At 37.4% G+C, this 12,015-nt stretch overlaps 4 protein-coding genes across 5 annotated transcripts; 3 read left to right on the plus strand and 1 right to left on the minus strand.

Annotated features, from left to right (window-relative positions):
* The first annotated feature begins 409 nt into the window (after positions 1-409).
* Positions 410-1,562, plus strand: LOC105702113 (tRNA 2'-phosphotransferase 1). The gene is made up of 2 exons (XM_012429420.1): positions 410-688; positions 875-1,562. Exons 1-2 carry the CDS (start codon positions 677-679, stop codon positions 1,463-1,465), a joined length of 603 nt encoding a protein of 200 aa, XP_012284843.1. The 5' UTR covers positions 410-676; the 3' UTR covers positions 1,466-1,562.
* Positions 1,469-4,191, plus strand: LOC105702111 (speckle targeted PIP5K1A-regulated poly(A) polymerase). Its single transcript, XM_012429416.2, has 4 exons — positions 1,469-1,819; positions 1,913-1,998; positions 2,068-2,352; positions 2,442-4,191. Exons 1-4 carry the CDS (start codon positions 1,563-1,565, stop codon positions 3,914-3,916), a joined length of 2,103 nt encoding a protein of 700 aa, XP_012284839.1. The 5' UTR covers positions 1,469-1,562; the 3' UTR covers positions 3,917-4,191.
* Positions 4,192-4,282: 91 nt separating this feature from the next.
* Positions 4,283-6,867, plus strand: LOC105702112 (pentatricopeptide repeat-containing protein 1, mitochondrial). 2 transcript variants are annotated; one of them, XM_012429417.2, is made up of 3 exons: positions 4,283-6,146; positions 6,227-6,532; positions 6,605-6,867. In XM_012429417.2, exons 1-3 carry the CDS (start codon positions 4,626-4,628, stop codon positions 6,731-6,733), a joined length of 1,956 nt encoding a protein of 651 aa, XP_012284840.1. In that variant the 5' UTR covers positions 4,283-4,625; the 3' UTR covers positions 6,734-6,867. The 2 variants fall into 2 exon arrangements, with proteins under 2 accessions (XP_012284840.1, XP_023288589.1); XM_023432821.1 differs by having other exon boundaries at positions 6,608-6,867.
* Positions 6,858-11,870, minus strand: LOC105702110 (protein virilizer). Its single transcript, XM_012429415.1, has 5 exons — positions 11,693-11,870; positions 11,494-11,606; positions 11,033-11,396; positions 7,343-10,958; positions 6,858-7,265 (listed from the first exon to the last, which is right to left on the minus strand). Exons 1-5 carry the CDS (start codon positions 11,744-11,746, stop codon positions 6,973-6,975), a joined length of 4,440 nt encoding a protein of 1,479 aa, XP_012284838.1. The 5' UTR covers positions 11,747-11,870; the 3' UTR covers positions 6,858-6,972.
* Between the last annotated feature and the right edge of the window lie 145 nt (positions 11,871-12,015).

The following is a 12,015-nucleotide window of genomic DNA, read 5'->3' on the forward strand; positions in this document are numbered from 1 at the left end:
TCACTTGGGTACTCCCCGACTTGCAGTACGCTCAAGCCTGCATGAGCACGCTGAAGCCTGTCGACGTCAACGCTCCCTATCGACTATTCTCGAACGAATCGAGACGCACCGCGGAAATTCAACGTATTCGCTCCGCCGATAACGCGCATCGAAAGGGTTTCTCCGATTAATTCTTATATTTCCTACACTCACCTCCGAACGGTTACGACGGTACAAATATCTTGATTCTTTCGAAACAATAAGTTCGACATTTGTGGCAGTAGAAATCTGTTTCATATTATAGAAATGAATTTTTGTTTCTGCTATGAGGGGGAAATGTAAAATTACGATATCGACAGGCAGAACCATCTACCGTGGGAGACGTAAACCGGAAGTGACGAGCACATTACAGTTTTGTTATTTTACCGAATGAACCGACGGTCCCAATGTTAATTTAGCGATGTTCTCTGAATTCTCATTAGATGGTGTCCGGAAGTGTGTTTAATTTTGAGGATATCACGAGAGTGAAGCACAATCGAACCATGTAAATCGTTCCTGAATAATTCTTTCTTATTTTGACGCCATATATGTGAAAACGTGGGCGCCTTCGGATTGTTTGCGAACGTGTTTACCCGTCACTTTTCAATTAATATTGTTGATAAGAGTCAGGACATCATCGGTTTTCATTTCGGCATTTATGTCCTCTCAGGTTAGTCCTCTGTTGAATATAATTCCTAGAAGTACTCATATTTTCTTTCCGTAATAGACATCCCTTTGTTTAAGACGCATTTTCTAATCAGAAGATAGTTCGACTAATTCTGCAAAATGTGACAAGGGATTTTGTTGCTGGATATAAACTGAATGGATTAAATACTAATTTTTCTTATTTTTTCAGTGTAAAAAAATAGATGTCATACTCAGCAAAAAGTTATCTTACCTTTTACGTCATGGTGCTGTAAGAGAAGGATTAAATATTAGATCGGATGGCTTTATTTTGGTAGAGGAATTACTATCAAAGTCTCTTAGAGGGTATACATTAAACGATATCCAACGAGTCGTTGAAAATAATAGCAAGAATCGTTTTACGTTATGTAGTTTTAATAACGCTTTATGGATTAAGGCCAATCAAGGCCATTCTTTGTCTGAAATTGACACTCTTAACTTAAGACCTGTCAAAAGCCCAACATTTGATATAATTCATGGGACCTATTTTAGTTGTTGGGAAAAAATAAAGAGGGAAGGATTGTCCCGCATGAAAAGAAATCATATACATTTCGCAAAGGGATTAAACTTTATTTGTGGACTACGCAAAAATTCAGAAATCTACATTTATATTTCTTTTGAGAAAGCAATCAAAAATGGTTTACGGTTTGAAGAATCTAATAATGGCGTGATTCTTTGTACAGGCAACTCAAATGGAATCATTGAAACCAAATATTTTTTGAAAACTGTATCAAAAGATGGAGAACTATTATTTCCGTGCTAGAAAAAATTAAAGTTAACGAGAAGTTGGTCTTAATAAATATTACCTTATGATATAATAGTTTCAATACACCTGGTCATTCGTTCGCAGTAAAATTAAAATGGGATTGCACTGTGATGTTTGTTCTTTGGACCTTGTTGACCATTTTGCTTATGAAGGTCATATCAAAGGTAAAAAACATTTGAGAAATGTTGAGAAAAATGAAAAGATTTTGAAAAAAAAGATGAATTCTGTGTTTGTGACAAATTTGCCTCCTTCTGCTTCGAAGGAGACATTGTTTAAATTTTTCTCAAAATTTGGTCCAATAGAAAACCATATCTTTTCTCAAAAATATATGATCATAGAATTTCAAAACAGGTGGGTTATGAAAGTATACATTTTTTCTTCATTTTAATTTATTCTAAGAAAGCGGCAGGTTTCTTAAATAAATATCCAAATGCTTTCCTTCAGAGGACCAGTACATTTCTTACTGAATAATCCAATTCGGATGAATGGTATTAAATTCAGTATCAAGAAAAGAATCATACGGGACGAGAGTAAGTACTTCTAATTAACGGTCCGTAAGGATCAATATTTGATTAAATACAATATATTCTGCATTTCAGGTAAAACAAAAACTAAAAAAAAGGAAATTGTAAATCAGAGTCTACGCGATGAGGATTTGATACCAATATCTCAGGTAGATGACACGTTTGATGTCCAACTTACATCTTTACTGAAGGCAGTGCAGCCCGATAAGGACGAAATTGAATCTAAGTGCAACCTAATTTGTGCTGATTTAGCTCAAGTATTTTCAACGGTGTTTCCAAAGTGTGCAGGTTATAGATATGGTTCAACGGTAACAGGCTTGTACTTTAAAACCAGTGATGTAGATATTTTAGTGGATGTTGGTAAGAATTCATAATGTAATTGTTGACTGCTAGTAATTAGTAAGAAGACTGCAACCTATTTAATGTTTGGTCCCGTGTTTCTATTTTAGGTGAACATGTTATCAAGACTACAGATCAAACCCCAAAACCCCCCACAGGCTTCCAATGGACTCCACAAAAAGTCTTTAAAGAAGCAAAGAAACTTTTATTTTCAAGGAGCAAACTTTTTACCGATCTAATCCAAATTCCTAAAGCAAAAACGCCAATTATAAAATTTACTCACATACCCACCAGTATGTCGGTCGATGTTTCATTCAAAAATGGAATTTGTGTGTACAACAGTCATCTCATCAAATCTTACTTGTTCAGTGATGACCGATTACGGCCTTTAATGATTATTATAAAATGCTGGGCAAAGATGTTCAACCTCATTGGGCCACAAAAAATATCCTGTTACGCGATGACCATGCTTGCTATCTTTTACCTTCAACAACCTGAGGTAAACATTTTACCCACGGTAGCGCAGCTTCAAGAAACTTGCACACCTCATATTATAGAAGGGTGGCAAGTAGCTATTGATCAGAAACGTTTAAATTCTCACAAATGCACAAATAAGAGCAGCATCCCTGAACTCTTACAAGGGTTTTTTACCTTTTACGGAAGCTTTGATTTTGAGTCTTCGGTTGCATGTCCCTTTAATGGTGAGATACAGACAAAAGAAAATTTTAACGATCAAGACAAACTACCAGATAGTTTTATGAGGTATAAACAACGTGTTGATCAGTCAATCAAGTTGCAACATCAGAAGCCAATGTGTGTGCAAGATCCCTTTGAGCTTTCTCATAATATTACTGGAAATGCTCCACCGTATGTAGTGCTTCTTTTTCAAAAGCAGTGTTCATTATCGGCAGAAGTATGCAGGGAGATGATGAAAAATCAGAACAAAAATTTATTACCCACATTGTTTGTTACCGAAGCTGAAACGAAGGATACCAAAGTATTTGTTATAGATATTACAAGTGAATCATATTTAACAGTAGGTCTACCTAAGGACTTTGATTTGCGAAGTGATATCCCTAACAAAGAGCAGTACATTAGAGAAAACTGGTACTCGGTCATTTTTGGTCTAGTCAAAGATTTCTTTGAACGGGTTATGAAATTAAAAGTCGAAATACTTTTAACAGAGGGAGAAGCAAAACACCAGAAAGTTGGTACACCATCCAATGTGCACACAAATGATAACGATACTATTGTTATGCATTGCACAGGAAGTCATAGAATATGGTCCCATCGAAAATCCAAGAAATCATTTATTGGTCCATCGATCAGCTATATGGATCATGAAGCTCATGTATCGGATGAATTGATTGCAATATACCCAGAGAGGAATTTGGACAATGTTAAAATAGATTTTACATGTAAATTTAAAAAACAACAGAAACCTGTGCATGTCTCGTTACTATTTGAAGATACAAGTCACACTAATAACATATTTCGTGAAATGAGACCATTTTTAAGTAGTAAATTACGTAGAATAATTAAAACGATGCTGATGGATATGGCAGATAAACAATATAAAATTTAATTTCATAGTTATGACACATAAACAAATTAAATATGGACATAAGCTATGATTTACTTCATAAATTGTGACTATGTATTCTGATGTATATACGTTTTACGTTAAATCCTGCTGGAATTTGAAAGATGTTTTAGTTGTTAAAAGAATCAATAATTATTTTATTTTGAGAACATTGTATGTCAGAAGAAATTCACAATTTGTGGAACACTATTGACAATAATCATAGATCTATGTTAATTGTCATAAGAACTGAGCTCGAATAAATGACATGCATATAATTGGTCTTTTTTATATTTGACGATTTATTAGAAGACGGATAAGAACTTTTGATAAACTCTGTTATAAAAAGAAGTAATTCTTTTTAAGGAAATAGTAGTAACCGCGCTTGTGAGATAGCGCCACTTGTTCTCTGTTATAAGCTCTATGATCATAACCGTCTTCGAATGCATTTCTACATCATTACGCTTGCGCAGAACATTAGCCAATCAAAGTTAGGTTATATACTCGTCATATTCTCGTCACCCGCCTCTCAGTAGCTTCCCACCCGCAGCATTACCACTCGGTCTCTATATTCCTATGTCTATGGCTGCGGTTGATTCCGGCTATTTTCTCCATTTGTCTCAGTAAACATATTCTCCCGTAATTCACATGTGAACGATTCAAACAGTAAAAAGAAAATATACAATGACAAAGTGTGATACACTATTCTAAAATGCTTTCTACAAAGCTGAATGTTTCTTTGAAATTGCACAACGCTGCATTGATGTGTTCATGTATTATCGACAATCAGTGTCTCGATAGGAAAATTCACATACAATCTGTACATAGTGTGTATAATCTTGAGAGAAAGTGCATTAAAAATCATGTAAACTATTCTTCGTATACTTTCAATGATAATATTTTTAATGATAAACAAAAAGTAAATATAAATATACCTCAGTCGCTTACAAAATTACAGTACTTCATAGGTATGAACATCTCGCATCCTCTCTCGCTACCATGCAGGACAGTGAAATCCTGGAACGTACAAAAGGAATCTGATACTTTTGGTAATTTAGGAGGTAGAACATTTGAACGTTCTAAATTAGATGCAGATGAAGAAGAAGAAGAGGAATTCGTTGAAAATGAAGTTCATGTTCCTCGTAGATTAAAACCAAGTCCAGGTCAGTATGCTCAGATGATAAAAAATTGTCTAAACAATAAAGACTTGTTATCGGCTATTAATGTACTGGACATTGTCAAGAAGAACAGAGATAAGCCAACTACATACATGTATAATCTCTTGATCAGAGAATGTGCAATTCAAGGTGAATTAAAAGGAAGCTTTAAACTATACAATGATATGAAAAAATGTGCACTAAAGCCTAATTTGGCAACATATGTAAGCTTATTAAATGCCTGTGCTACCTCAAATGATACAAAAAATGCAATGGACCATTTGATCAAGTTACGAGAATTTTTTATTGAAAAAAATATTCTCATTAATGAAGCGCATTATAATGCAATGATAAAAGCATATAGCCACCACAAATATTTTAATGAAGCATTTATGATTGCTGACGAAATGAGAGATAAAAAGATGTCAACGGATGTAGTCACATTTAACAATTTATTTCATGCTGCAGTTGGTGATAAAAATACAGGCTTGAGACGAGCCATTAGCATTTGGCAATTAATGCAGCGTCATAGAATAAAACCAAACATTTGGACATATAATTTATTATTGAGATGCATTAGAGATTGTTCATTAGGAGATTTAAAAATTAATGACATTTTGATTCCTGGAGAGAAACCATGCACGATTTGCTTTAAAGATGATGGAAAACCAGATCTATTGGCAAATCCACCTGTCGTCAGTCCTTTAATATTTTCTATATCTGAAAATGTATCGACAACAGATCAAGAAAATACTTGGGAACGTGAAAATGGATTTGCAAGTAATCTTCCTCAGTCCCTTACTGCGCAGTCTAATCAAAGTTTAGATGCTATTAAGTCTCACAATCCATTAATTCTTTTTGGCGGTTTGCAAGGCATACTCGACCACATGAAAAAAGACAAGGTGACCCCATCTATATCAACATTCACATTATTATTAGAATTAGTTCCAAATTCTCCAGCTTCTGAGAAGATGGTAATTAATTTAGCAAAATCTTTTGACGTGAAATTGGACATTGATTTTTATAACACTCTTATAAAGAAAAAAAGTTTCCGGTTTGAATATGATGCTGCAAAGGTAATTTAGTTTTACACTGTTCAATTTATTGTACACATTATTCATTTTTGAATGCGACTTAAGTTTGTTTTAATTTGCAGGCAATTCTTCATGAAATCCAAAAAGAAAATCTGATTCCAAATATCATGACTTGGGGACTATTGGCTCTTGGATGCCACTCGGTTCAAGATAAGATGAATTTAATTGTGGGCATAGAAAATACTGGCTACAGATTAAATGCTATTATTATTGGTACACTTATTAAAAACGCTTGTCGTGGGCATCAATTTGAGTTTATAATGGATATGATGGAAAAAATGATTGTTCATAATATTCGACCAAGTGAAAAGATATTTGAAATACTAGATAAATTTCAGCACATGATAACAGCAGCTATATCAGCAAAGGTATCATCACGTATTTACCAAATTGATGATTTATAAAATTCAAGTATTTTCATATTTTTCCTTTAACTTTAGAAGAAGCCGAAGTGGGCAGATTATCCGCTTTTCCAAACCAAAGTGCAGAAGTTTAACTACAAATATACTCAATGGAAGGAAAAGGTGAAAGAGACGTTTCCCAAAGAACGATCATCTGTTATTACTTAAAATTTTTACAATTGTAAGGACATTTTTTAAAAAATAAAAAAGCCACAGCCAAAACATTGAAGACAAATTTCTTTATCAGTTCTTTTTGTTGTATTCTATATATGATTAATAATAAAATCTAATATATGCCTTCAGCAGTGCTTTTTAATCAATATTATTCTAATTTCATGTACAAACCTTTAAAGGCGAACATAGAAATCCTCTCATAATCTCACATTATCCTTTTTGGAGTAAAAATATTAACGCAAATATGGAGGTCGTGCCTCTGGTCCCCAGGGTCGACTTCTAGTTCCAGCGATAACTGCCCGAGGGGGACAAGGACCTCGAATACTAAGTTTGTTATAACCAGTAGGTCCTGTCGGTTGTGCACCACAAGTTTCTAATGCTACAAAGTCATCGACATGAAGAGAAGGAGGCCTGGAAGTATTTGGCGGCCTTGATCTAAATGGATCCGATCCTCTGCCTGCACCACCCCCTGTTGTCCCTCCTCTCAGAGAATTTGCAAACTGAGTTCTACCTCGCATAAGAGTAACTGCGACAAAGAGAAAAGAATTTTCATAAGATCATTTCTAATTGACTTAAACATTTAAAAGGAACAAACTACATTACCAAATGGTTGTTTAGTCTTCGCCATAGGAACGTTAGCTTGTTTCTGAGTATCTTTGGCAGTCTCATCCTCTTCTTGTACTTTCGATTCTAAAGGCTGCGTGGCATCGTCAGGTGGTGCTTTGGAACACAATTGCTGAGCCTCGGCTAGTAAATTAAAATCAGCAGGTAGAAGTTCAGCTGCCAAAGCTAGCAAGTCGATTGCATTTTCATCGGTGGTTCGACCAGATGCAACAACGAAACATTTTTCAGAGTTCTTTGGACTCCGAGGTGAGCTTAGAGATCGCTGAGAGAACTGATTCAATAAAGCCTCTGGAGTAGGAAGCAGAGGTTCCAGCATCTCAGGAATGGGTTCCTTTTCGTCTTCCTCGGAAGACTTTAATGAATCCACTGTGGTTTGGGCCCCTTGTATCTTCTCCAACGGGTGACCATTTTTACTCCATGATATCAAAGTAGCCAACTGCTGTGACCGTAAGTACAACGATCTTTCAGGAGTTTTGCACGAAATTAAACTGTCCAAAAACATCACACTTAACTCGGAAACGGATTTGATATTCTGGCCTTCTAACCCAGATATGTGCTCTAGCAAAGCATGCAGCGCATCAGGATTATTCTCCAAACAACTTTTTACATGATACAGTCCATAATTGTGACTAGTAAGTGAAACTAGTATGCGCAAAGTGCTCTCCAAAATGTCTAATTGGAACTTCGAAGCACTTGCAAGTACATCAATGAGAGCAGCGAGGATGGAGAGTAACGGTTCCTTACTCGGTATAGAATGAGTAAGCTCTTGAACGAGGCTTATGGTACAATCACAAAGGGTTTCATAAATGTCAAGTATCTCGCGTTGTACATTCACGTCACTGGTAGTTTTCAGAGTCGCGCACATCATTTCTATAACTGGAGGATATCTCTGATCGGACTTAACTTGTGCCCTAGAAGTAGGACTTGTCAAAGTGAGTAACGTAGCTTTAACCGGAGCATGTCTTGTGAGATCACTGAGTAAAGCAAGTATCGTAGCATTGTTTTCTAAAGGCGTCGAAGCAAGAACTCCATCCAGTAAACACCTTCCGACAAGCAGAGCGGTTGGCGCAGCCAGATCGCTAAGCTGCTTACATACTATCGAAAGAAGCGTAAGTAGATCCTTATTCCAACTAGCGCACAACAATCGCAGAGTTTCAGTGAGGTTATGAGCTTGGGCTTGCAAATGAGCAGACCACAATTTTCTCAGTCCTAGGATTCTCATTATGTCTTCCGATACTGATTCCTTTAAGGTCAAAATTGGAGGTAACAGTCGAGTAAGTAGTTTCAAGCCTGGCACAAAATTGCATGGACTAAGGGAAACCATTTTCAGAACTTCCCCTAACATTTGGGTCCACAGAGATTTTGCTACATTGCCAGAACCGTCCGAATCAACCGCACGAGTAAATACTAAAAGTGCAGCCACGATTTCACTGGAAAGTACACGAACCGATGAATTGGTAGGAATAGCCTCGACCAAGGAGTAAACTCCAAGCATGGGAGCGACCGCAGTCAAATCCTTAAACTCCGTAGCCATACATTTCACCAGTCTCTCAAGAATGGCTCTTGTGAGTTTCACACAGGGTAGCAGCAAAGCTACAAGGGCTAATCCTCTTCTCCCCCTAAGTGCAGCTCGGTGTAAGAATGGTTGTTCATAAAATTCCGCAACATTGCTCATTACAGCAATCAGGGCTGTCAATCCATCGGCTGCAAATAACTGCGTCAAGGCATTTCTGTGCTTTAGTTCTATATAAGGCTCCAGCGGGTCGACGTCATTTCTGCAGGGAAATACAAGGTAATGTAGGATTCTGCAAGCAGTTATTAAATCTCCTGGCAGAGATGCTGCTTTTTCTGCACTTTTCCTAATTGTCGTAACCAAAGAGGAGACGTCGCTGTAGTTCCAATTGGAAGCTTGTGCAGCCACTGTGAGGTATGGTATGACATCTCGGAGCACAGCATGACTCCGGGACTTCTCTAAAAGAATTCCTGCACGATTCTGAAAGATCTCTACTCTATCGGAATACCGAATCGTTGCAGATATTATTTCTGCAGCAAACTCACACAGGTTCCCATCCGCTAGATATGGTATCAAGATGTCAACGAAGCCATCCATTGGGAGGACACTGACAATTGCTTGCAAACCTTCTGGAAATATCAAGAAAGAGTGCAATCTCTTCAAGGCTATCCAGTCTTCGGGTTGATGTCTGAGGTAGACCAAGCATCTCACAACTTGGAGGCGCCAAGCCAAAGTGGATCCTACTCCAGGACGATCACATCGGAGAGCTTTGAGCATAGGCTTGGTTCCCTCTGGCTCTCCAAAGAAGTATAGAAGACCTTCTTTTGTATCAATCAAACGAGATACGAGACGACGCGCTGCCTTCATCAAACCTACATCTGACTGCGGAGATGTAAGGGCCAAAACCAAACGATACACCAACTTATGATGCACAAAGTAAGCTATTAGATGTTTGCGAGGATTGCGACCTGGTTCTCGTTCAAATTCCATTTGTGCACTTGCAGGAAGTTGACGTTTTGGCTGTGACATTAATGTTGGCGCACATAAATATGCATTTGATAACTCCATTAGGGCCAGCTCTGTCAATTCATTGGTCTCGGCTAATAATTCGTAGATGTGAATTTTTCGCAGTAATGAACTCAAAGCGTACTTTAATCTTGCCAGTTTAACTCCGTCTAACATTTCTAATGCCATTTTATACAAATTGCTTCCAGGCTTCAAAAATTCTTGTACAATCTTTGGACTGATTAGGGCTGCATTGAGTGCACGAATTGCCGAAAGCTTGACAGGGAGTGCAACGTTTTCTCGCATACATAGTTCGAGTAATTTAAATGGTGCATTCACTTTAAGAAGTATGTCCGCTCCTTGAGTAAGTCTACTCAATGCTTCAGTTATGCGGACTCCAACTTTCACGTGTCTGACCTTGTATGCCGGTTGTGGTTGAGCCCGAGCAAATTCCATATCCAAACCAGAAATAGAGATATCTGTTAAATCTTTTATGTCTTCCTGCTGTATATTAAAATTACCAAGCACAGCGCATAAAGATTCACAATTATGAACGAAAGCCTCCTTCTCTTGACCAGGAGCATTAAGAAAATTTGCGACAGACTTAGAGAGACATTGAAGCATCTCCCGTACCTTTTCTAATGTTTCATCATCCAACAAAGTCTCATCATTAATCATCAACGACTTGTCTAAATCTAACAAATCTGGAGGATCCAAATTATATACATCATATGTTTGAGCGTTGTCACACTCGTAGTCCACTGCAGATGGTATATCATCTGCCATAATATCCTCATCTGATAGAATAGGCTCAAAAGGTTCCACCGTACCAGTTTCTGCTGCATCTCGCTCGCCATCTTCCTCTGCAGAAATAGATTCTGGACTAAGTGAAACAAGGGACTCAGAGGGTGGAGAGGTGGGTCGTTTTGCCGGTTTTTGAACGGCATCGGACGTACTCTCTTCCCATTCTGTAGCTTCCGTTTTTGCAGGTTCGGTAACTGAATTTCTGGATGGCTCAACGGTCTGTATAAGTTGGACAGGTGGCGAAGGAGTTGCCGTTGCACAGGCTTCTGATGGCTATAAAGTATTGGTAACACAGGTTTTTGAATACTACATTTGTACGAAAAGCAATTTACTCGTATAATACCTACAGTCGGATTTGTTTGGTGCTGATTCTCATAATACCATTCTGACTGTTGTTCCGCTACTTGTGCAGTGATATCTACCGTCTCCTCCAAGCCTCCCATGCATACAGTGGAACTTGCTCCTGAACCAACAACTTCCTGTGGATTGCTCAGCGACTTGGTCAATGTTCCGTACACTGCCAAAGTTATCGTAGTATACCAACCACGAAGAACTAACCCATCCGTTGGAATTTGTTTACGCTCACATTCCAGTTGAATGTGTACATTTTGCTTGTACTCTAAGCCTCCAAGAGATTCAAATGTCGAAGCTCCTGGCTTACTTAAGTCATTTACAAAGAATTCTATTTCAAACTGAGATGGATTCGTAGCTCTGGAAATATAGATTAAGAATGTATCACAAAAAATAAAATATACGTTTTACATAAACAATACAAAAGTAAAGTTTGTTGTTGAACTTAGCATCTTACCCAAGTCGAACACCACCTGGAAAGTCTGCCTGAACTCGAGCTCCCAATGGAATTATTCTGACTTCACTAATATACACAGGTTTAGGGAATTGTACCAAATCTAAATTAAGTTCCTATGCAAAATAAAACCATACATTGTATAAAATCTCCTTTAATAAAGAGTTGTCAAAATATAAAGTTCACCTAACCTAAAACGCACCTCTGAAATATCGTGTGAAAAAGTGTCGAAGAATAAGAGTTCAATATTGTCCATGTTGTACGTCCTGCTTTGAAAAAGTATTCTTTCGTACTGTACTTATTAATGTTATTTTAACTGTACAAATAAATATCGCAGGAAAGTAGATGTTGACATAATGTGAACCTGTTCTACCGATGAATTCAAGATGCCTTAGAATGGTAACTAATGGTCAGAAGTGAGACCCCGTTGAAAGTTGCCGATAAATTCAAGAATTCTCGCAGTTCCTGTTATGGCGCTGACATGATTCCTGTGTAAATCAGACCTAATTATTTTCATTCCCTCAT

The sequence above is a fragment of the Orussus abietinus genome, unplaced genomic scaffold (genome assembly GCF_000612105.2).
Source record: "Orussus abietinus isolate OABI.00-Male unplaced genomic scaffold, Oabi_2.0 scaffold22, whole genome shotgun sequence".
NCBI classification, from domain to species: Eukaryota; Metazoa; Arthropoda; class Insecta; order Hymenoptera; family Orussidae; genus Orussus; species Orussus abietinus.

Coding starts and splice junctions, on each gene's coding strand:
- LOC105702111 (XM_012429416.2), top strand. CDS start 1,563: ATGGGATTGCACTGTGATGTTTGTTCTTTGGACCTTGTTGACCATTTT. Junction 1,999..2,067: donor AAGAATCATACGGGACGAGA/GTAAGTACTTCT, acceptor TCTGCATTTCAG/GTAAAACAAAAACTAAAAAA. Junction 2,353..2,441: donor AGATATTTTAGTGGATGTTG/GTAAGAATTCAT, acceptor TTTCTATTTTAG/GTGAACATGTTATCAAGACT.
- LOC105702112 (XM_012429417.2), top strand. CDS start 4,626: ATGCTTTCTACAAAGCTGAATGTTTCTTTGAAATTGCACAACGCTGCA. Junction 6,147..6,226: donor TTGAATATGATGCTGCAAAG/GTAATTTAGTTT, acceptor TTTAATTTGCAG/GCAATTCTTCATGAAATCCA. Junction 6,533..6,604: donor CAGCAGCTATATCAGCAAAG/GTATCATCACGT, acceptor CTTTAACTTTAG/AAGAAGCCGAAGTGGGCAGA.
- LOC105702110 (XM_012429415.1), bottom strand. CDS start 11,746: ATGGACAATATTGAACTCTTATTCTTCGACACTTTTTCACACGATATT. Junction 11,607..11,692: donor TTTCACACGATATTTCAGAG/GTGCGTTTTAGG, acceptor TATTTTGCATAG/GAACTTAATTTAGATTTGGT. Junction 7,266..7,342: donor GAAGACTAAACAACCATTTG/GTAATGTAGTTT, acceptor TCTTTGTCGCAG/TTACTCTTATGCGAGGTAGA.